The 23,196-nt window shown below is 34.1% G+C and overlaps 5 protein-coding genes across 7 annotated transcripts; 2 read left to right on the top strand and 3 right to left on the bottom strand.

Annotated features, from left to right (window-relative positions):
• Positions 1 to 56: 56 nt before the first annotated feature.
• Positions 57 to 2,601, bottom strand: LOC100808748 (rac-like GTP-binding protein ARAC1-like). 2 transcript variants are annotated; one of them, NM_001252934.2, is made up of 8 exons: positions 2,438 to 2,601; positions 2,119 to 2,359; positions 1,782 to 1,869; positions 1,592 to 1,701; positions 1,349 to 1,412; positions 724 to 788; positions 580 to 645; positions 57 to 492 (listed from the first exon to the last, which is right to left on the bottom strand). In NM_001252934.2, the coding sequence occupies exons 2-8, from the start codon at positions 2,215 to 2,217 to the stop codon at positions 391 to 393; spliced, it is 594 nt and encodes a 197-aa protein (NP_001239863.1). In that variant the 5' UTR covers positions 2,218 to 2,359; positions 2,438 to 2,601; the 3' UTR covers positions 57 to 390. The 2 variants fall into 2 exon arrangements, with proteins under 2 accessions (NP_001239863.1, NP_001354217.1); NM_001367288.1 differs by having other exon boundaries at positions 2,561 to 2,601.
• A 1,508-nt stretch (positions 2,602 to 4,109) lies between these two features.
• On the top strand, positions 4,110 to 8,275 carry LOC100807689 (3-isopropylmalate dehydrogenase 2, chloroplastic). Its single transcript, XM_003537599.5, has 9 exons — positions 4,110 to 4,671; positions 4,905 to 4,980; positions 5,105 to 5,193; positions 6,061 to 6,147; positions 6,712 to 6,828; positions 6,961 to 7,068; positions 7,206 to 7,259; positions 7,340 to 7,492; positions 7,627 to 8,275. The coding sequence occupies exons 1-9, from the start codon at positions 4,222 to 4,224 to the stop codon at positions 7,708 to 7,710; spliced, it is 1,218 nt and encodes a 405-aa protein (XP_003537647.1). The 5' UTR covers positions 4,110 to 4,221; the 3' UTR covers positions 7,711 to 8,275.
• Positions 8,276 to 9,480: 1,205 nt separating this feature from the next.
• LOC100809148 (uncharacterized) lies at positions 9,481 to 12,993 on the bottom strand. Its single transcript, XM_003538836.3, has 5 exons — positions 12,937 to 12,993; positions 12,116 to 12,222; positions 11,704 to 12,026; positions 9,856 to 11,010; positions 9,481 to 9,777 (listed from the first exon to the last, which is right to left on the bottom strand). Exons 1-4 carry the CDS (start codon positions 12,991 to 12,993, stop codon positions 10,202 to 10,204), a joined length of 1,296 nt encoding a protein of 431 aa, XP_003538884.1. The 3' UTR covers positions 9,481 to 9,777; positions 9,856 to 10,201.
• LOC102664467 (pentatricopeptide repeat-containing protein At1g80550, mitochondrial) lies at positions 12,623 to 14,777 on the top strand. Its single transcript, XM_006590667.4, has 2 exons — positions 12,623 to 12,853; positions 13,102 to 14,777. Exon 2 carries the CDS (start codon positions 13,108 to 13,110, stop codon positions 14,455 to 14,457), a length of 1,350 nt encoding a protein of 449 aa, XP_006590730.1. The 5' UTR covers positions 12,623 to 12,853; positions 13,102 to 13,107; the 3' UTR covers positions 14,458 to 14,777.
• Positions 14,778 to 17,585: 2,808 nt separating this feature from the next.
• Positions 17,586 to 21,471, bottom strand: LOC100806628 (3-dehydroquinate synthase). Of its 2 annotated transcripts, NM_001354557.1 has the most exons (8): positions 21,008 to 21,471; positions 20,333 to 20,483; positions 20,077 to 20,244; positions 19,697 to 19,923; positions 18,974 to 19,097; positions 18,258 to 18,320; positions 18,011 to 18,154; positions 17,586 to 17,932 (listed from the first exon to the last, which is right to left on the bottom strand). In NM_001354557.1, the coding sequence occupies exons 1-8, from the start codon at positions 21,310 to 21,312 to the stop codon at positions 17,801 to 17,803; spliced, it is 1,314 nt and encodes a 437-aa protein (NP_001341486.1). In that variant the 5' UTR covers positions 21,313 to 21,471; the 3' UTR covers positions 17,586 to 17,800. The 2 variants fall into 2 exon arrangements, with proteins under 2 accessions (NP_001341486.1, XP_014619379.1); XM_014763893.2 differs by lacking the exon at positions 18,258 to 18,320 and having other exon boundaries at positions 17,651 to 17,932; positions 21,008 to 21,470.
• Between the last annotated feature and the right edge of the window lie 1,725 nt (positions 21,472 to 23,196).

The raw sequence follows: 23,196 nt of genomic DNA, 5'->3' as shown, positions 1-23,196 counted from the left end.
CACCGAATGACAACTAAGAAACAAATAAAAATCTGTACACATAGCCATACCTTGAATTGAAAAATAATATACTTTAAATATATATCTTCAAGCAAACAAGGTCGTTATCCTAACTGGGATATTCCAGTCTATTAATACATTAATCAAAACGAAAGTTATAGGAAAAAAAGGTGGGAACCATGAAATGCAAATTTGACTATTAGAGTTGACAATAATTCAAAGAAAGCAAAGCATTAACCCACCTTATGCTTCAAGGAGATCTAGAGTATTTGTCTGAGGAACACCCACAAACTACTCCAACTTCTTCAATAACAAAGAAATGATAAAAAGAAAGAAGGGGAGGGTAATACAGGTAGAACAAAGGGCAGTCAAATGTTAACACCTAGTGAATCACAATATCGAGCATGCCTTTTGTGCTTTACCCTTCTTTTTCTTCTGCTTAGGTGGTTGAAGGACAACTCTTATGGCTGCATCAAAGACTGCCTTCACGTTCTGTAATAAATACCAATTTTTTTTTAAAAACATTGAATTAACCATCGTGATTTTAAAAAAATAAAAGAAATACATTCAACCATGTACCTCCTGTGTTTTTGAACTGCATTCAATGTAAGCTGGTGCATTAATCAGCTTCCTAAGCTCTTCTCCCTTAAAGGGAATGCACAAGTCAGATTTAATTTATTACATAACTAAACAAGGTTCCAGAGCACCCGAAACAATATTCACCTGAGCTGTGGTAATAGGTACGGCACCAGGATGGTCGATGCAGAACTGCTTATCATCCCGAAGGTCTATCTCATTACAAATCACAAATAATAAGGAATAGACTCTTGGTTGCGAAAATCATCAATATAATATTCACAAGTTGAGAAACTAAAACAACCATCTGTCCCCTCAATAGAACAAAACATGCTATGAACCTCACTGGAAGATTATTTGAAAATTTTAATACATATCTCAAGGCAGGGCCAGCCTATACAATGCATGAATAAAATTAATCAACCAGAAACATCCATGCATTCACCGTTATGGTATCAGCTACACGTTGGAAAAAGGAAAACAACGGTGATGAGAATCTAAAGAAGAAAAAAATGCACCAGAAATACAGCCACTTCTGGCCAAAACAAAATCTGGTTCAGCAGTTCATCATTCAGATAAATAAAAATTTCAATGGTGCTGTACTTGTATCTGAAGTCAACATTAATCAATCATGAAATCCGTGGGGATAAGTTCATATATTTCATTGTACCACAAGCCACATTGACTAAATTAAATAAACAAGCCAGAGGGAAGCATCTAATGAATGCATGGTACTCAATATCAGTATCACATTATGCAGCAATAAGCTTACCAAGCTTTGTGCCAACCAGAATAATGGGGACACCAGGTGCATAATGCTTCAACTCTGGAATCCACTGAAAAAGAAACCAGACATGCAATTTATCATCGACTTTTTATATAAATGAATTATTTTCTTAAAATATAACATGATCCATACATCCTTCGTTACAGGCCATACAGAAACCTCATGATTCTCAAAAGAAATAAGAATTCTCCCAAAACACTCTGACCACAATAAATTGCAACGAAGTACCTTTTTAGAGACATTTTCATAACTGGCCTTGCTTATGAGAGAGAAAGCCAATATGAAAACATCGGCACCACGGTAACTCAAAGGTCTTAATCTGTTGTAATCCTCTTGTCCTGTTCCACAAATAACACAATAAATCCAGAGAAAACTTCCAAGCTCCAACATCACAGAGACAATAATCACGCAGCATTACCAGCAGTATCCCACAAACCCAGATTCACAATGCTCCCATTGACAACCACATTTGCACTGAAATTGTCAAAAACAGTCGGCACATAATCCTGTTTTTAAATACACAACAAATACAACGTTATCAAATTGTTAACCTAATGTTTATAAAAAAAAAACGTTAACCAAACTTTATAATAAACAAAATGAGACCCATTTAAAATGCACACGTGTTGCAGCCTATGAAACATTTCCCCAATGGAGATTAAATGCAAACGTAGCTGAATTTATTCAAAATATGCGGAATTGGAGAATTACCCAGAACCCAAAATTTAGTTTTTAGGAGAGAGAAAAGAACTAACGGTGGGGAAAGTGTTGCTGGTGTAGGAAATAAGCAAGCAGGTTTTGCCCACAGCACCATCCCCAACAGTGACGCACTTGATGAACCTAGAAGCGCTCATCTTTGGAACTCGGAGAAAAGAAAAGAGACACCAACAGCCTCAGATCTTCACCTGAGGACCCGATCACACACCCCCTCAATTTTCTTCTTCTTCTTCGTCTTCTTCTTCTTCTTCTTCTTCTTCTTCTGTCTCAATTACACATCTGCGCCACAAAATAATAATGAATGAATGAATGAAAAACAGAAGAGAGAATGGGTAAAGAAAGAAAGAAGGAACAAACCCTAATTGGGAAAATGCGGAAAGAGATGGTGTGGGAGAAAGGGAGGAAATGGAAAAAAGGAAACCCTAACAAAGACTGTGAGAGGAGAAGGCATTGACGGAGGATAGAGAAAGAAAGAGAAACCTTTTTTGGCCCGCGAGATTTTCCTGTTGAACCGCTCATACAACCCAGCACAGCAACAAACTCTCCTCTTTTTATTGTTTTTTTTTTCTTTAAAAATAAAAATAAATAAATACAGTTTTCACTTTCTTTTGGCCATTTTTACTTTGCCTTTAAATCGCAGACAAATTCGGATCCCTATGCCATAAATTCATGGTCACCACTCAACCCATTCTGGGGTATTTTTTTTTTATTTTTTTATCGTCATTGTTACTGTTATTACATGATAAATTTCATTGTGTTTTTACGCAAAATAAGGGGGTAAAAATAAATTCCAATAAAAGCATATTCGTTCAGGTTGTTTTTTTTTTTTTTAATGAAGGACATGGCTTTGGTTGGTACAGTCCAAAATTGCCAACATTTTTATACTGTCAATGCTTTTAAAATCGTTAAGTGAATATCGGATGGTTGACATCTTAAATTTATGTTTTGAATTTGATTTATCAAAAATATAAAACAACTCGTTCCATTTGAATCTTACACTCTTAAATGATTGACTGTGTAAATGTGTATAAAGAAAATATTACTCAAAATTTGAACCGTTAAATTATGATTTCATTGCATGATCCTCTAGTTACTGCTTATAAACTACGAAAAACATTTATAGCTAAGATGAGTGCTTACAATACACCCGGAAATGGATTAAATTTCTTTAAAGTGCAGCTTCTATTTTAGAATGATATCCTAACATGTTTTCTGGTTAAAATTTATTAAAAAATATAAAATTATGAGATTTGTTAAATAGGTTGTGATACGAAAAAAAAAACTTGTAACAGCCCCTTCACTTTAATAAAAAAAGTAAACAAGATATAGACTTACCTCATTTTTATTTTTCTTTTTCAACAATGTCAATATATCTATTTTTTGGTACAGCATACAACAATATGTTGTGAAACTCGCTTAAGATGTGCATCAGAACAAACATCATTGATTAATTAGGATGTCCGATGAATATGAAATGCCAACCAACAAAATTGATCTTTACCATTATAATCGATAATTGACACGACACTTGTATTTCCAATTTTTCTTGTTTCCTTTGTTGGGCTTTCAATTACTACATAAAGTACGGTATTTGATTTGAAACTTAAAAGTTAGTCCACAAACAACAAGAAGTCAAAGGCTAGATTTATATCACGTGCGATACAGAAAATTCTCACATTTTTCGATTTTCTGTTAAGTGACCAAGGTGGCAAGTTGGGTTGTATATGGATAAACAAATTAATTAAGCGTTTGTTGAATAAGTGATTATTATCATTTAAAACTTATGTATATAATCAAAGAAAAAAACTATTTTCATAATTATTCTAAAAAGTTTATTGAATAATCTGGAATCAATAAATTATTAGTTATTTTCCTTTTTTATAAGCATTATTAATTATTTTCTTAAACTCTCAAACATTTATACAATTGTTTAAATTATAAAATAACCCAAACAGTCAGTTTCACAACCTAGTCAGTATTCCTTGCCCTTCCACAATAAATAGTTCAATATAACTTTACCAATTGTGAGAGTTAATAATCCGAAACCAGGTTAAATATAACTTTACCAAAATAGAGGGAAAGAAAGATACAAGTTGAGCGAGTGAGTCACAGTTGTTCTCATCGAAGCAGAAGAAGAAGAAATGGCGACTTCTCTGCAACTGTTCCAATGCAAACTAGCGAGACCCTTTCGGCCATTCCCTTTGCGAAGGTCAACTCCCCCTCTGAGTCTGAGGTGTTGCGCTTCGCCCCCTTCTTCCTACAGCATCACTCTCATTCCCGGCGATGGAATCGGCCCCGAAATCATCTCCGTGGCCAAAGACGTTCTTGTCCTCGTGGGTTCTCTCGAAGGGATCAAATTCGAGTTCCAAGAGGTTCTTATGGGTGGAGCTGCATTGGATGCCACCGGAGTCCCTTTACCCGATGATACCCTTTCTGCCGCTAAGCAATCTCATGCCGTTCTGCTTGGTGCTGTTGGAGGTTATAAATGGGATAAGAACGAGAAACATCTCAAGCCTGAGACTGGCTTGCTTCAGATACGTAAAGAGCTTGGAGTATTTGCAAATCTTAGACCAGCTACCGTGTACTCTCCGGTAAAAATATTTTCTTCATACTGCATTTTCTCATTCAATACAGTTAGGTCAAGGATAAGCACATTCTCGAACAATTAATTGGTTGAAATTTATTAGAAAAAATTACATATCCCTGCTTTGCTTGTTGTCCCTTGGAACGGAAGACAGACGGATCAGGAAAATCTTAGGGATGTATTTTATGATGTGGTAACTGTGTGCAAAGTAATTTTAATTTGTGTTATATTCTTCGGTAGTTAGTGGATGCTTCAACTTTGAAGAGAGAGGTTGCTGAAGGGGTCGATATCATGCTTATAAGGGAACTCACTGGAGGTCTGTGGTGTTCTGATTCTGCTTTCATGTTCCTATATAATATTTAAATTTTGAAATGTGATTTCTTCATCTATTTTTCTTTAACTGGACTTAGTCTTGTTGCTGCTGCTCTGTTATTATTTAGGTATCTATTTTGGAGAACCCAGGGGCTTTGGCACCAATGAAAATGGTGAAGAGATTGGCTTTAATACTGAGATTTACGCTACACATGAGGTATCTTACTATTATAAGATGATTCTACTACACGTGAGCTATAAAATATATATGAATTGCAACAGATTAATGAAGGTTGATGAAGGCTTTGAAGCATCCACTTGTATATTTCCATGAAAGAGAACTCATGTGAAGGATTTGAGCGGAGTTTCTTGTTGTACAATCATTCCAAATGATTTCATAATGATTATATGATGGCCAGTTATGATGGAAATTGAAAAATATCTCTAATTTGACTAAAAGTCGAAGCCAGGGTATCTTTAAGATCTTTAATTAAAACAGGTAAAATTGTGTTAGGAGTTAGGAGAGGTGGAAGGGGAAGTTAGTTAAGACAGTTAGGATATTAGTTAGTTAGTCAAGGAGTGAGGTAAAAAAATAGAGGAATGTAGAGGAAGGGGATTCATTCATTTGTGCTTTGCTCTTTGTGAAAGGAGGCATCCTCTATGAAGAGGAAATATTTAGACGAGAGATCTCTCTCCTTTGTTCTGTCAATTCAATAAAATCTGTTTCTTTTACCCATTTCTAGTCTAGGGTCGTAACACATTGTCTACAAGGAAGGATGTATAGTGTGTTTTGTTTAAACTTTAAATTCATTTTTAGCATAATTGATTAAAAAATCACGTGTTAAACTGAAGCAACAAATACTAGCTTGAGCTTTTGCATGGTGTCACCATGATTTTATGGACTAGAACTAGAATCTATTGTCACTTGTTATCCAAACTCACTAGGAATGTACTATATGCAGATTTCACCTTTTTCTTTCCCTTTAAAGGGACTTTTAGTTTTCTTCTGGAGCTGTTTCTTTAACAAATTTCTGTATTATCTCTGGATCTATGACTGTGTGATCAATAATAATTGGTATAACAGATAGATCGCATAGCTCACTTTGCATTTAAGGTTGCTCAGAAGCGTTGTGGGAAACTTTGCTCTGTTGACAAAGCCAATGTACTAGAGGTATGTATTGCTGGATTACCTCATGAAACTTATTCAGGGATACTGTGATGTTTTTGTATGATGTGTATACAGAAAAAAGAGTTAATGGCAAATGCCTTCCAAGTTCCAACTGAATATGGCCTTGTTTGATATAATGAGAATACCGGTGCTATTCTATACTTACATTTTCTAACTCTAGAATCTAGTTGCATGCCTCAAATTGCTTAAACTGGAAATTGGAAGATTCAATCATGCTGCAAAGAAAATGCCTCTCAGTTGTTTTGTCTTATTTAAGATTCTGCTTAGATTAGGTGTTCCAGATATCTTTCAAGACAACTTCAGTATAAAACACTTTTTCTGTTAACATTTTTATATTTCTCCAAAAAATGCAATGTTCTATTGACCTATATTTGTAAATAGTTAATGAGCACATAAACATAATAGTTAATGACCTATATATGGAATTTCCTCACTCACTGAATATTTAAAATTTGTGCATGCTTTGGATACTTGGGGGAATGAACAAGAAGATACTAGTGGCTATTTAGGTCCAGTTCCTATACTTACTATATTTGAGTTCTCCAGGCATCAATGTTATGGAGAAAGAGATTTTTGGCAATAGCGCAAGAATATCCTGATGTTGAGCTCTCACATATGTATGTCGATAATGCTTCAATGCAACTAATTCGCGATCCAAAACAGGTTTGCTCATGGAATAATTTATTGTAATTTATCTTTCATTTTACTTATGGCTATGCAAATTTATATTCACAAACAAAAAATCTTTTCATGGTTAAAATGTAAGTGTTACAATATCTAACTCTGAAAGTTCAGTTTGACACCATGGTGACAAACAACATTTTTGGCGATATATTATCAGATGAGGCTTCAATGGTCACTGGAAGTATTGGGATGCTTCCTTCTGCTAGCCTAGGGGCTTCGGTATGAAAAAAAATATACACAATCAATTATGATATAAATTATGAGCATGTTTCTCAATTTTATTTTGCAATTTGTGCTATGTTATGTGGCAAGTAACTTCATTGATTTCACTGAGTTTTGGATTTTTATTGGATCAGGGACCTGGACTTTTTGAACCCATACATGGTTCTGCACCTGATATTGCCGGACAGGTTGGTGTCTTTTATTTCCGTTTTTTTCATTTGCTTTGACTGCCGGCATGCTTAACAACAGCACAATTATTTATATACAGGACAAGGCAAATCCATTTGCTACTGTTCTTAGTGCTGCTATGCTTTTGAGGTATGGCCTAGGAGAAGAAAAGGCAGCTAAAAGAATAGAGAATGCAGTGGTGGACACTTTGAACAGGGGATTTCGAACTGGTGACATATATTCTGCAGGAACAGTAAGCATATCTTTCATTAATGTTGAAAAGACTTAGGTCCTTTTTAAATCACACTTCATATTATTTTCTCTTTGATTAATTATTGGAATTATTTTGCTGAGTAAACTTGATGTTTGGATTGTGTATTGATGCAGAAGCTGGTAGGATGCAAACAGTTAGGTGAAGAGATACTGAAGTCAGTTGAATCTAACGTTCATGCTGGTGCTGCTACAGTGTGATCTCGAGACCAACTCGCCATAGAACTTTGGATTCTGGTTTTTATCCTAGAGATCACTACGACTGCCAAAGCTGAGAAAATCTCCCTAATTTGGCTCCCTTCGTGTTTCCACTTTCTTCTTTTACTAATTTTACTGGCTAAGACAAGCATTTTTTTTAAATACCTTTTAGTATATCTGGATTAATATTTTAAAAGTATTGAAAATTGTAGTTGGCCGTTAAACAAGGTTAAGTGAGGTACCACGGCGATTCAATAAGGGTGGGAGAAAACTCTCTCATTCAAATGAGGACTTTGCCTATACATGATAAGCACAAACACCAAGCAAAAAGGTTTTTTCTAGTAATGACAATGAAATTGAGAATCCTGAAGATCTTCTTTTTGAGTATGTGGTACAGGATCTTATAGTTGTGAATCATTGGCAAACAAGATATTAGATCTTGCACACCACTATCCAACACTTGTCATTGAGAAGTTGTGACTTATTGTCAGTCAATTGGAAATTTGTGACATGGTATCAAATTGTAACTTCCAAGTTTTGAGTGAAAGGAAAATCTCTTATTCTCGTACCTTCCACATGCATGAGTTATGAAAGAAAATAATTTATAAGTCTCATTGATATCAACCTCGTATTGAAAACTGACGTGACGTGATTGAGTTTTTCCTTACGGTGTTTTTAGTTGCCAGGTTGAGAAGTAGATTTGGATTACTTTTCAGGACTATTGATAGACGTAAAAAAAAGATTATTGATGTTACTATGCTAATGTGGTTGTTAATTTTGATTATAATCAATTTATTATCTTAAGAAAAAATAGTTTTTGGCGATAGACAAAATTTTGGATATTGTGATTTAAAAGCTAACAGTTTTCAAATAACTTTTGTTTTGCTTTTTGTTTTTTTTTTCTTTCATTTTTTCAACTTGCAGTTTTCAATTAAAAAGCTCAGTAAGTGTATTACTCTGTCCATTACACCAAAATGGTGTTAGATACTTGCTTCATATTATTATTTGAATTTACTTTTTCATTATAGGTTTCGGATCATTTGGAGACCAGCTGAAGACATTGCATTCTGTGTTGCACGTTTCTTCTCTAAGAATGACACTTTTACTAACTATTATATGGTAAACAGCTTTAACCACGGCTGTCCAAGCTTTGGAGCAAAATTTTAAGCAAAATCTAATAACTATCATTTTGATTATCTGTTTTGAAAGCATTATGGTAGAACAAAATTTTATAAGCTTCTTTTGCAACAACTCAGTATCATGATGGAAGCTCCTCTTGATGAATACGGTTGGGCACATTGGACTTGGACCCTCACAAATTTTTAGGAGACACTGCTAAACTCAGCTTTATAGATGTCCACCTTAACCTCATGTTTATGTGCTTTTGTTTGTGAATTTAGGTCTGCCAAAGGAACCAAAATGGGGTCACCTAAGAGCCTTGCATGCAGCTCTGAAACTTTGCCAGAGATCTTTACAATGGGGAGAATTTTAGTAAGGATTTAGAGGGAGGCCTTTAGTTTCACTTCAGAAGAATAAGCAGGACAAATTAAATGTAGGAGATTATTTACACCGTGTTTGTATGGTAGAGCTTATGAAGGACCAGGAAATGCATGCACTGTTTGTAGATTTATTTTGAACATCTATCAGGTTTAGGTTGTTGATTTTAATCATAACCCCTTCCCCCAAAACAGAAACAGACAGAGCGATAGATTTCAGTATTGTTGTGAGCAACAAAAAAGATGAGAAGAACATGATACGCTCAAATAATAATTATTGATCATGCCTCAATTTCTAATAATATACTCTTGCGTATATAATGGGAACCATGGTTGCCATCCAAAGTACATAAGAAAAATACAAGTGAGGTTATATAACAACATACAAAAACTCACTAAAAGGAATTGGATAAAGCTGCAATAGAAACATGGAGCACAAAGATCAGGATTTACAGAATGCACGAAGCGTATTGTCTAGAGCCTTTCTGTCATAATCCCCTGTGAAAACACAATTGCCTAGAGGACCCTTTAGAAGGATAAGCCTTAGCAACCCATCTGCTACCTTCTTATCCACCTGATATACCGAAATAAATTTATAAGCCCTAATAAAAACAAATTGAACATTAAAAGGGTATTGAGAATCAGTACTTACTGCCATGACAGATTTAAACATGTCCACAGTCACGGTCTCAGGAGGGGCTGTGGGTAACTTAGCCTGTTTTAAAATGTCTCCAACTCGTTTCACAAGAGAATCATCAATCCAACGCAAGTGAAACTGCAGATATACAATATTCACTGTTGAAGACTATATAATATAGTAGCTTTTGTGTTTCTTGCAAGTTTTAATCGAAAGATGGTTACTATCTAAACTTTATTAACAGAATCCTCGGACATGTTAAACAAAAACTGAGGCAGATATACAATATTCACTGTTGAAGACTATATAATATAGTAGCTTTTGTGTTTCTTGCAAGTTTTAATCGAAAGATGGTTACTATCTAAACTTTATTAACAGAATCCTCGGACATGTTAAACAAAAACTGAGGCAGAGATGCGATCCTTGGAAGATTAAGAAGCAAATCGCCAGCTGATTCCTTTCTGGACATACCACTAACCCCCTGCTTGCAGCCAGAAGCATCATCCGGTTGAACTTCCAAATCAGGCACTTTAATTTTGCATGGTGACAATTCAGTGGTGTTAGAGTTACTGACACCAACTTTTCCACCCTCATCCGCATCAAGACCATTGTCATTTCTGGTCATTGTGTTTGTGTCTTCTGCTGTAGAAGGATCCTTCTGCAGAAGACAGTATAGCGAGTTCACCCTTGACATCACATCTGCATCTCTCAGACCATTGCCATTTCTGGTCATTGTGTCTTCTGCATGCTGCAGAAGGGAGTATAGTGAGTTCACCCTTGACAAAGCATTTGCATCTCTCAGACTATTGCCATTTTTGGCCATTGTGTTTATGTCTTCTGCTGAAGAAGGATCCTTCTGCAGAAGGCAGTAAAGTGAGTTCACCCTTGACATCACACGCTGTTCATCAGAGGTAGTTGCATGTTGAGAGTCATTGAACAAGTACTGAGAAAATTCTTCCAGAATAGATCTGCTATACAGGCTGTCACCAGCCAAACTCGGATTGTCGGATCCCATCTGTTCTGAAATGCAATGTCCAATGTGGCTTACCAAATCGTCCATTGACATTGATGGGTGAAGTCCAGGCAATTTGATCTGATCCAAATTACTGAGAAACTTCAATGTTTCAGCTCCTCTACTCCTGAAATCTTCCATTGCATGGATGTTCATCACTGCACACGATGAACACGGCATTAGTACAATATATGGATGATGATGACACAAGGCATGTAGAATGATTATAATAATATCCACATTTTACACACATGTATCATATTCTTTATTCTTTATATCATTATATTACTAAGGCGGTAGTTGAAACATTACTTAGACGTAAGAAATGCATAATATAAAAAAGAAACGGGTGTTATAACATATTAAAAGAATACACTACAAAATAATTGCTACAACGAAATGATTTCGTTGTTATATAATAGTGCAGTGGTAACAATTTTTAAAAGAGAATATCGAGAATCAATTTAAAACTTCTTATTTAATATTAATTCACTGCCAAAGGAACACGTGAGAGGGAATTAAATTTCCCTCCCCAATCCGGATTGTGGGTTGAGTTAAAACGTCAAAGACATTTTGCCATAATCCTTTGACATTATATACGCAAGAATATCGGATCACATACCATGCAACTTCACCAATGACTCAGCATTTAAGTATACGGCTTTCTTGTTTGTAAGTAACATTTGAGATAAACGTAGCCAGAAAAAAGTTGAGTTTTACTTTTACCCTGTTGATAGACGAATATCAAGATAAATGCTGTAAGTTGGATGGATAGGATAAACAGACAGGTTCATTTACCATCATACTGAATTCAAATTTTCAGATGATAATAAAAAATGAGCAGCAATTACCTGAGCTAGGTGAGGTAATTTCTTGGTTAACATTTTCAACAGCTTTACCAAGGTTATGTTCACTTTTTGAGGAAGATGATTGAACTGCAGATCCTGATTCCACATCCTGCAATCCAAAAATACCAGATCGCTCTTCGCTCTTTCTATCAAAACCATCACTAGATTCAATGTGGTCGTGAACTGAAGTTGTTCCAGGTTCAAAATATGGAGAATCCAGCACCAAATCCGGATGCTGGCTTAGATAGTTGAGACGTGGATCACACTGAATGAGCTTCTCAAAATGCTTGCCTAGCAATCCTTGCGGACACTGCAGAAAATGTCGCCTATAACAACATACAGAGTTGCATCACAAGAGAGTCATTGAAAAAAACCACCAAAAACAAGACCAGAGCACTAATACAATAGTACCTACCTGTTTATGCTGGCTTGTCCACCAGTAAAGTCTGATGTTGCCTGCCACAAAGTATGTTTCCTTGGTTGTGGATTGATCTCCCTAAAAAACAAGGGTCTTCTGGCCAGCTATACAACAAACAACAGCAACACCAACTTTAGTGCCAAAGATAATTGTGATGTCAAATACTCAAATCTGAATCATACTTTTTTGAAGTATATTCTTTTGTTAAGAAAAAGTATATTATTTTAAATAACTAAAATTTATTGAAAATTTCTGAATTAGACGGGTTTCACTCTTATTGAATAAACTTCTATTCACAATTTTATAATTTTTAAAAAATAGTTTGTGTTGATAATATAAAGAGTTTTTATATTATTATTTAACTATACAAAGTTATGTATAGTAAATTTATTAATTTTTAATAGTGATTTATGATTAATTAAAAGTATAATTATTTTTATAAAAAAAACAGCATACCTGAAATCAAATTCTGTAATAAATAATAATATTTTTAACAGGGTTGTTGAGGCACCCCTATGCCTAAAATTGGAAACAGCCTTGAATTGAGACGAATTAAAAGAAGGAAAAAAGCAGATAAGATAAGTGCAATAAGAAAGAAAAATGGCTGCTGCAACTGCTTCTTGGATTATCTTGGCAGCAGACGAGGGTTGTTTTCAAGGATTATCTGTTCTTCTTCCCCTGTCGTAATCTCAACGAAGGAACAATCTTAACCGGAGAGATCGGGTTTTCTCGTAGGTAATTTTTCCTTCTCCCCTCTGCTTTAGGGTTTTCAAAAAGGTTTATAAAAATGCAATTAGAGAATCAATAATCGAAATCACCAACATCAAATGCCCATACTGAAATACATCCGCTTCCCCTGATTCTGAATGATACATCCGCTTCACCAACATAATATACCCTTATCTCTAAATTTCAGTTGCATGAATTATTTTCTTTTTTGAACTTTATTTAAACCCTGCCTAATTGGCTAATTGTGATTTCAGGTTGTGATGCGTCGTGGGTTGATTTCCATTTCACGTTCAAGTCTCCTTCGACCCTTTCAATGGCATCTATCCACAGCCACAGCCACAGCCACAGCCACAATCACACCTCCTCCCGATGACGCCACCGTTCGGCAAACGCTCCTCTCCTTCAACAACGACTGGAAGCGCGCCCTCGAGTTCTTCAACTGGGTAGAAGACTCCCACTCCCAGTTCCATCACTCCACTGACACCTTCAACCTCATGCTCGACATCCTCGGTAAGTTCTTCGAGTTCAAGCTCTGCTGGGACCTCATTCGCCGCATGAACGCCCACCCCTCCTCTCCCCCCAACCACGCCACCTTCCGTCTCATGTTCAAGCGCTACGTCTCCGCCCACTCCGTCAACGACGCCATCGACACCTTCAATCGCCTCGGTGAATTCAACCTCAAGGATCACACCTCCTTCTCCAACCTCCTCGACGCCCTCTGCGAGTACAAACACGTCATCGAGGCTCAGGACTTGCTCTTCGGAAACGACAACCGCGTGACCCTCAGCGTCGACCCAATCGGCAACACCAAGATCCACAACATGGTTCTCCGCGGCTGGTTCAAATTGGGGTGGTGGAGCAAGTGCAACGAGTTCTGGGAGGAAATGGACAAAAAAGGGGTTCACAAGGACTTGCACTCTTATTCAATTTACATGGATATTCTCTGCAAAGGTGGGAAACCTTGGAAGGCTGTAAAATTGTTCAAGGAGATTAAAAAAAAAGGTTTCAAATTAGATGTTGTGGTTTATAACATTGTCATTCGAGCCATTGGTCTATCACATGGAGTTGATTTTTCAATTAGGGTTTTCCGTGAAATGAAGGAGTTGGGTATCAACCCCACTGTTGTCACTTACAACACATTGATTAGGCTTCTGTGTGATTGCTATAGACACAAGGAGGCACTTGCGTTACTCCGAACCATCATGCCCCGCGATGGCTGCCACCCCACTGCCGTTTCTTACCATTGTTTTTTTGCCTCCATGGAGAAGCCTAAACAGATACTTGCTATGTTTGATGAGATGGTGGAGAGTGGGGTTAGGCCCACCATGGACACCTATGTCATGCTCCTCAACAAGTTTGGGAGGTGGGGGTTTCTTCGCCCGGTTTTTATGGTGTGGAATAAGATGAAGCAACTTGGGTGTAGTCCCGATGCTGCGGCTTACAATGCCTTGATAGATGCTCTTGTGGACAAGGCCCTCATAGATATGGCTAGGAAGTATGATGAGGAGATGTTAGCCAAAGGACTTTCGCCTAAACCAAGGAAAGAGTTGGGGACAAAGCTGTTGGCTGCTGATGAATCTCAAAGTACCATACAGACACAACACTACTAGGAGTTAGGAGAGGTGGAAGGGGAAGTTAGTTAAGACAGTTAGGATATTAGTTAGTTAGTCAAGGAGTGAGGTAAAAAATAGAGGAATGTAGAGGAAGGGGATTCATTCATTTGTGCTTTGCTCTTTGTGAAAGGAGGCATCCTCTAATTTTTACTAGTTGTAGGTATTTTCCCTTTTTATTTTCACAATTTTGAAGGTGACGTATACCTTTAGATTAGAAGACAATTAATAGTGGCGCAAATTCATTTAGTTGAGAATATGGAATACAGCGATGTTCTTCCTTAGCATGATTATCCGTTAAGTTAATGGTTTGTTTTTCATCCTGATGCTTCTTTATCTCTCTCTCTCTCATTACTGGCTAAGACAAGCATTTTTTTTAAATACCTTTTAGTATATCTGGATTATTATTTTAAAAGTATTGAAAATTGTCTTTTTATATAAAAATAAAATAAAATATGTAAAAGGTAATTATTATAAAAGTTGATTACTTATGGCTATATAATAATTTATATAAATTTTTTAAAATAGATTTTAAAAATTGAATAATTTATGTTGTATGATAATATAAAATAATGTGTCTTTTAATTATTTTAAAAATAATAAAGTCTTATACAAATTAAGATGAACAAAAAATAAACTTTTCAAAATTTTAAGAATAATATTTTTTTTTTGAAAAACAAAAAAAATTACTCAAATTTAGAGGATTAAAAATATATTTAAATTTATAATTAACAATTAATTGCATATGATAAATAGAGATAATATCATTAGTTATTTTTTCAATTTCATTTAAATTTCAATACTATTTTAGTATTTCACTAATTAATTATTATTTTAGTATTTTCTTCTTATAATGATAGTATTTTCTCGATCATTTCTTCAAATGGCACCAAATGTTTAACACCAATCCAGAAAGAGAGGAATAGACGAATGGAAACTCCTCTTGTTGGCACGAGTCAAATTTTGGTGGTATACTTGTAATCACTCTAACGATCTAATGATTAAGTAAGTACTTTTACGATGAGGTTAAAAGTATAGAAGTTAGATAGTATATTTAACTATTTAAGACCTCTGTGGCCTATTTATATTATTTTTGTATTTTAAATTTTTTATCAATAATTTTCATTAATCTCTAATATCATGTATATGTATTTGGTACAAAGAAGAGAAGAGAAAAAAGCTATCCGATCGGTATAAATTGACCTAGAGAAATCTGCACTTTACTGAGGAAATCCGTTCAATTTTGAGAGAGTAAGAAGTTATCCTATTTAGTTTAATAAACTTTTTTTTCTCATAATCCTCCAATTCATCTGAGGAAAGAAACTCTAATTAATTCAAAATTTAGTCAAGAAATAAATAAGTCAGAAAATAAAGAAGTCTGATAAAACATTATTTATCTTAAGAATGATTAATATTTGAACAATTTAACCTTAATTTCAATGCATGAACTACTTTATCTAATTACACAGTTTTCTAACATAGTTTTGTTACATTATATTTTTAATAAGATGATAGTTATATATGTGTTTATTTCTATCTTGATTAAAGCCAGTAAAAAGAGAGACAGATACAAAGTTAAATTGCATCTCATATGATCCATTTCCATATGTGAAATAGCATAGTAGTTGGCCGTTAAACAAGGTTAAGTGAGGTACCCCGGCGATTCAATAAGGGTGGGAGAAAACTCTCATTCAAATGAGGACTTTGTCTATACATGATAAGCACAAACACCAAGCAAAAAGGTTTTTCTAGTAATGACAATGAAATTGAGAATCCTGAAGATCTTCTTTTTGAGTATGTGGTACAGGATCTTATAGTTGTGAATCATTGGCAAACAAGATATTAGATCTTGCACACCACTATCCAACACTTGTCATTGAGAAGTTGTGACTTATTGTCAGTCAATTTGAAATTTGTGACATGGTATCAAATTGTAACTTCCAAGTTTTGAGTGAAAGGAAAATCTCTTATTCTCGTACCTTCCACATGCATGAGTTATGAAGAAAATAATTTATAAGTCTCATTGATATCAACCTCATATTGAAAACTGACTTGACGTGATTGAGTTTTTCCTTACGGTGTTTTAGTTGCCAGGGTGAGAAGTAGATTTGGATTACTTTTCAGGACTATTGATAGAAATAAAAAAAGATTATTGATGTTACTATGCTAATGTGGTTGTTAATTTTGATTATAATCAATTTATTATCTTAAGAAAAAAATAGTTTTTGGCGATAGACAAAATTTTGGATATTGTGATTTAAAAGCTAACAGTTTTCAAATAACTTTTGTTTTGCTTTTTGTTTTTTTTTTCTTTCATTTTTTCAACTTGCAGTTTTCAATTAAAAAGCTCAGTAAGTGTATTACTCTGTCCATTACACCAAAATGGTGTTAGATACTTGCTTCATGTTATTTGAATTTACTTTTTCATTATAGGTTTCGTATCATTTGGAGACCAGCTGAAGACATTGCATTCTGTGTTGCACGTTTCTTCTCTAAGAATGACACTTTTACTAACTATTATATGGTAAACAGCTTTAACCACGGCTGTCCAAGCTTTGGAGCAAAATTTTAAGCAAAATCTAATAACTATCATTTTGATTATCTGTTTTGACAGCATTATGGTAGAACAAAATTTTATAAGCTTCTTTTGCAACAACTCAGTATCATGATGGAAGCTCCTCTTGAAGAATACGGTTGGGCACATTGGACTTGGACCCTCACAAATTTTTAGGAGACACTGCTAAACTCAGCTTTATAGATGTCCACCTTAACCTCATGTTTATGTGCTTTTGTTTGTGGATTTAGGTCTGCCAAAGGAACCAAAATGGGGTCACCTAAGAGCCTTGCATGCAGCTCTGAAACTTTGCCAGAGATCTTTACAATGGGGAGAATTTTAGTAAGGATTTAGAGGGAGGCCTTTAGTTTCACTTCAGAAGAAAAAGCAGGACAAATTAAATGTAGGAGATTATTTACACCGTGTTTGTATGGTAGAGCTTATGAAGGACCAGGAAATGCATGCACTGTTTGTAGATTTATTTTGAACATCTATCAGGTTTAGGTTGTTGATTTTAATCATAACCCCTTCCCCCAAAACAGAGACAGACAGAGCGATAGATTTCAGTATTGTTGTGAGCAACAAAAAAGATGAGAAGAACATGATACGCTCAAATAATAATTATTGATCATGCCTCAATTTCAAATAATATACTCTTGCGTATATAATGGGAACCATGGTTGCCATCCAAAGTACATAAGAAAAATACAAGTGAGGTTATATAACAACATACAAAAACTCACTAAAAGGAATTGGATAAAGCTGCAATAGAAACATGGAGCACAAAGATCAGGATTTACAGAATGCACGAAGCGTATTGTCTAGAGCCTTTCTGTCATAATCCCCTGTGAAAACACAATTGCCTAGAGGACCCTTTAGAAGGATAAGCCTTAGCAACCCATCTGCTACCTTCTTATCCACCTGATATACCAAAATAAATGAATAAGCCCTAATAAAAACAAATTGAACATTAAAAGGGTATTGAGAATCAGTACTTACTGCCATGACAGATTTAAACATGTCCACAGTCACGGTCTCAGGAGGGGCTGTGGGTAACTTAGCCTGTTTTAAAATGTCTCCAACTCGTTTCACAAGAGAATCATCAATCCAACCTAGGCGATATGACATGTCAACAGCCATTACCTGTGTACATTGGCATACAGATTCATGAAAATAGACCTATAGACTTTAGTATTAAACACAAATGTAAGTACAATTCACGATATTTTGTTTTAAAAAAAAATACCGTGCCAGCTGCAACAGCCTCTCCATGAAGCCACTGCCCATAGCCTACCCCAGTTTCTATTGCCTAAAATAAGTGCCACGGGAAAGAGTAATAATAAGAGAGGAAAATTTACGGAAAAGGAGAATCCAGAAACAATTTATTTTGGGAATAGTTTGATGTCACAGCATCACAACAAATAAATGAAGATTATTAAATTTTTAACCATTATATTTTAAAATCTACAATATGTAAACAATCTGAGAGATTATGAGACTGAAAGTTTCATTAAGTCATTACAAATAAACTCAAACCAATATAGCATTAAAGGGGCATGAATAATTAATTAATCAAATGTCTGACGTTGCCTTTCATTACAAACTAACAGTGATAAAAAAAACTTATAATGCATATTTTTCTTAATATTCTTCATGTTCTATCCTCTTTAAAAACTTCAATTCCCGTTTGAAACAACTGAAACTATTTGGTTTGGGACACGCTAAAATAAACTTCTACACCATCTTAGCAGCTAAATTTTTCTCAAACAATCTGTCTCCATCTTACTCGAACTTTTTTTTTCATTATGTTGGCAGTTTTATATTTGGTTATCAACAGATAATAATTCATAACCTAATGTTATAAATATTATCAGGAGTGTAAAAAAACCTATGGAAAATTTTCAGAATGCAGATTTCACAGTTTTACAACCTCATAATAATTAGTCATAGACAATCACTCACATGACCAAATGTATGACCCAAGTTCAATGTTGCCCTCAGTCCACTTTCCTTCTCATCTAAGGACACAACCTCAGCCTTGTTTTCACAAGATCGCTTTATAGCATATGCCATTACACTAGGATCTCTGCAGTGGAGGACATTAACTTGTAAAAACTGAAAGAGTAGACGGGAATTATGAAAGCAGGTGCACAACATTTTGATAAAAAAGAATAGATCAATGCAACTAGACAGTATGTGGCACTAATTATCTATCATGCACAGGTAATCGGAAAATACTATCATATCAGTATCCATTCCAGATATTCATATAATATATCAGTACTTGTATTTTTAGTGCAATGTTGTTTTGGATATCCATCAACTTCACAGTATTTGCAAACTCAATTATTACATAGGGACTTGAGAGAGGGGGAACACATGTATCTTGAATAGGGATAGGATAATCACATGTAGGTGATTTTATTGTATTTTATTTTTACTTATATAAGTAAAGATATCTTATTTAATATATTAGCCATTCCTGTATCTTAAATTTCTGAAGAAAAGTATTGTATTGTATCATACCAGATATTTCAATCTGTAGCAGTGCAACATAGCTAATAAATAATGAAAAGTCATAAAGCTCAAGCTTAGGATATTTTTTCCAGCCAAAAATACATATTTTAACATAACATTCCCAGAAAATTAGATTATTGCAGCACATTAATTAATAAAAAAATTTACCTTGCCAATAATAAGTGCATATTTTTCTCTTGCCACTCAAAAAACTCTGCATCCCTAATGAGCCCATACTTTATAACCTCTGCTAGCCCTGATGCCAGTTCCCTATCCGGTAGCGTATTTAATGTGTCTGTGTCTATAAGCACACACTGAGGTTGGTAAAAGGTACCGATCATGTTCTTCCCAAGGCGGTGATTTATCCCAGTTTTTCCACCAACTGAAGAATCGACCTGGGAACATAATACACAACCTAATGAACAGGGAATGGGATAACATAGATAGCAGAGAGCCAGAGACTAGAACCATTAACATTAGCCAGAGCCACAAAAGGTCTAATAAAAACATATCATGAAAATAATTTTCTAAAAAGAGCAGCAAAAGACCTGTGCCATCACAGTTGTAGGAATCTGAATAAAATTAACACCACGTAGGAAGGCAGAGGCAGCAAAGCCACACATGTCGCCAATCACACCACCACCAAGAGCAACAAACGTACACCGCCGGTCGAGCCGCGACTCGATGGCCTTGTCAAAGACTTTCATAAGAGTATCCTATCAGTTGAACACACAAAGACTTTCTTATGCAATTCTCAAGAGTGCCAACAAACACCACAGCCAATTCAAAACACATGAGACCTACCATGTCCTTGTACTGCTCACCATCAGGTAAAATTACACTCTCCACAGAAACATTCGGGTTTCCCCTTGTCAAAGCATCAACAACCTTGTCTAGATAAAGTGGCGCAACGGTTTCGTTAGTTACAACTAGGACTCTCTTTCCATGCACATGCCTATTCCAATAGTGAGAACAGAGCACTTCAGAATAAATATTAAACAAGAAATAAAATCCATGCCTTGTTAGAAACTTTAATTGAATTGAACTTCTCCCACATACTATTAAATTTTATAGAAGCTCTTTCATTTAAAGTCTCCAAAAGTTGAGGCACATATGTTGATTTTAGCTTAGAGGAGACTTCAATTCATTCTATCTTCTTATTTTCTTCTCTTGTAAGTACTCATCAAGAAGTTTATCCAAATAGAGTCTATCAGCCTAAGATACAATAGAGTGATACTGTACACATTGCATCGGAGATATAAGATTGATCTGGCGGTAGAGGGAGAAGGGAAGGAAGGAGGAGGCACGGGTTCGAATCCCCCGCTAACAAGAACTAACAATTAACATTTGCCAATAAAAAAAAAAAAAAAACTACATTCATTGCACTATGAATTGAGTAAGTATAAATCCACATACAGACATATTGGAAATAATTACAGTAAATTGAATTGATGAAGGAACTATTAATATTATAAGCACCTCTGGAGATAGTCGGGTTGGTTTAGTAACCCGGATCCGATGTAAATAGGATAGCTCCGGCTACCCAAATCGACTTCGACGATGGTGGGAAGAGCGGGTTCGGATTTTGCTGCGGAGGGATCCATAACTTGAGAGGAGGTGGCGCATATCCTTGACTTGCGAGAGGTGGAAACAGAGGCCCAGGCCCAATTATTATTAGAGTTGAAGTGCAAATGGTTGTTATTGGAGAAGAAAGAGGGTTTGGGGATTGGAGTTTGTTGGTTGGCGCAGAGAGAAAGAGAGAAATTGGTGGCAGTGGAAGCCATTGGGGGAATCAGCGATGGAATGGGTGCGACGGTGTGGTTTGGTGGTTGCTGAGTGAAGAAGCCAACAATAACAATAACATGATGTGCCTGTGCCTGCGCCTGTCTTCCTTGAACACAAACACCACTCCGGGGTAGGTGAGGAAACTGTTTCTACTTTCTAGTGCATGTTTCGTAGATATCAGTTTTTTATATAAATAAATAAATACATTGTTTTTTAAAAATACTATAAATTAAAATAAAACTTTTTAACTAATATGATAATAACAACAACGTGAGAGGAAGAAATTTTGGGACCCAATTAAAATAAAATAAAATTTTAATTAAAAATTTGATAAAAGTATAAAGACATGCAAAGTATTTTTAAAAAGCCACTTTATTAATTTATTTGTTTTTGTAAGAACTTTTATACAAAGAGTGTTTGACTCTACGTTAATTTTTTAAGGGGAGAAAAGTTAAAAATAAGTCAGGTTTAATATATCATTAATGAAAATATATTTTAAAAATATTTTGTAATAAGACTTTTAACTAAAACATAAATTTATCTTTTAATAAAATTAATTATAAACTTTTATACACAAGCATTAAAAATTTGTTATAAATTTTAACATTCTTATGTTGTGTTATACGCTTTAGTCATTTTATTAAATTTATAATTTAAAATATACTTGTATATAAACTTTAGGTTTTCTTTTTGCCACCTTTAAGACATTTTGTATGTATCGTAATCTTATTATACTCACGTTATAAACATACATTATGTTTGAGTTATAAGTCAAATGAATAATAATAGAAAAAGTGAAGAATCAATTTGAAGGGACAAAGAGTGAAGTAAAATTAAGATCAATGGACAGATAATTAATAGAAGTTAAAATACTAGATTATATTATTTAGACATCAAAAATCAAAATTATGTACATAAACAAGAATGAGGTGATCCACCTGATATGCTGCCTCCTCAATCCATTATTTCTTAGGACACTCAAATGATATTATCGAAGAAGAAAAAATTTGCGTAAATAGAAGATGAAAAGATAAGATAATGCAAAATTGTGATTCACACACACAAAATATAAAATTTCTTAAAAAAAATAATAATATAAACATTGACTAAATTGCGAATTATATATATTACTATGAAATAAAAAAGAAGCTTGTACAATTTTTTTGACAAATTATATCTAATTGAAAATTTATTTTATTAAATTAAAAGTATTAAATAAAATTAATTATTAAAATAATTTCAAAATATAAAATAACAGACAAATAATAAAATTAAGATTGATTTAAAAAATATAACAAGATAAATAAATATATCAAAATAAAAGTGTAAGAAAATATAAAAATTTAAAATCTAGAAGCTAATCTTTAAAAAGAATTATTTTAAGTAATGTTTCAAAATATGTTAGAAGTTATTAAAAAAATTTATTTATCAAATAATCAAATGAATTTTTTAGCTGATAAATTAAATTAAAAAATAATTGAAATGTTTTTTTAAACATAATTATAATAAAAAATATTTATATTAATAATAAAATAAATACTTGTTTAAAATATTTAACGTAATAGTACTAATTTATATTTAAGGAAACAAAATATTTTATTAACACATAATAAAATAATTAAATGAAAATGAATAATACCTAAATCAATTATAAATAAATGTTATAAACATAAATCAATAATATAAATAAAAAATATCCATTGAAGATTTATAAACATGCATTTACGTTTTTTTATAAAAATATTTTATTTATTAATGAATAATATATTTTATCAGTGTATTACTCTTGTATTATTTGAAATGAATATTTCACTAAATTATAATTATAATTTTCTTAAAATTTTCCCAGTGAATAAATTAAAATATTTAAACTAAAACTAATC

Source organism: Glycine max, chromosome 11 (genome assembly GCF_000004515.6).
Source record: "Glycine max cultivar Williams 82 chromosome 11, Glycine_max_v4.0, whole genome shotgun sequence".
NCBI lineage: Eukaryota > Viridiplantae > Streptophyta > Magnoliopsida > Fabales > Fabaceae > Glycine > Glycine max.
This window is presented reverse-complemented; position numbering and strand designations above follow the sequence as displayed.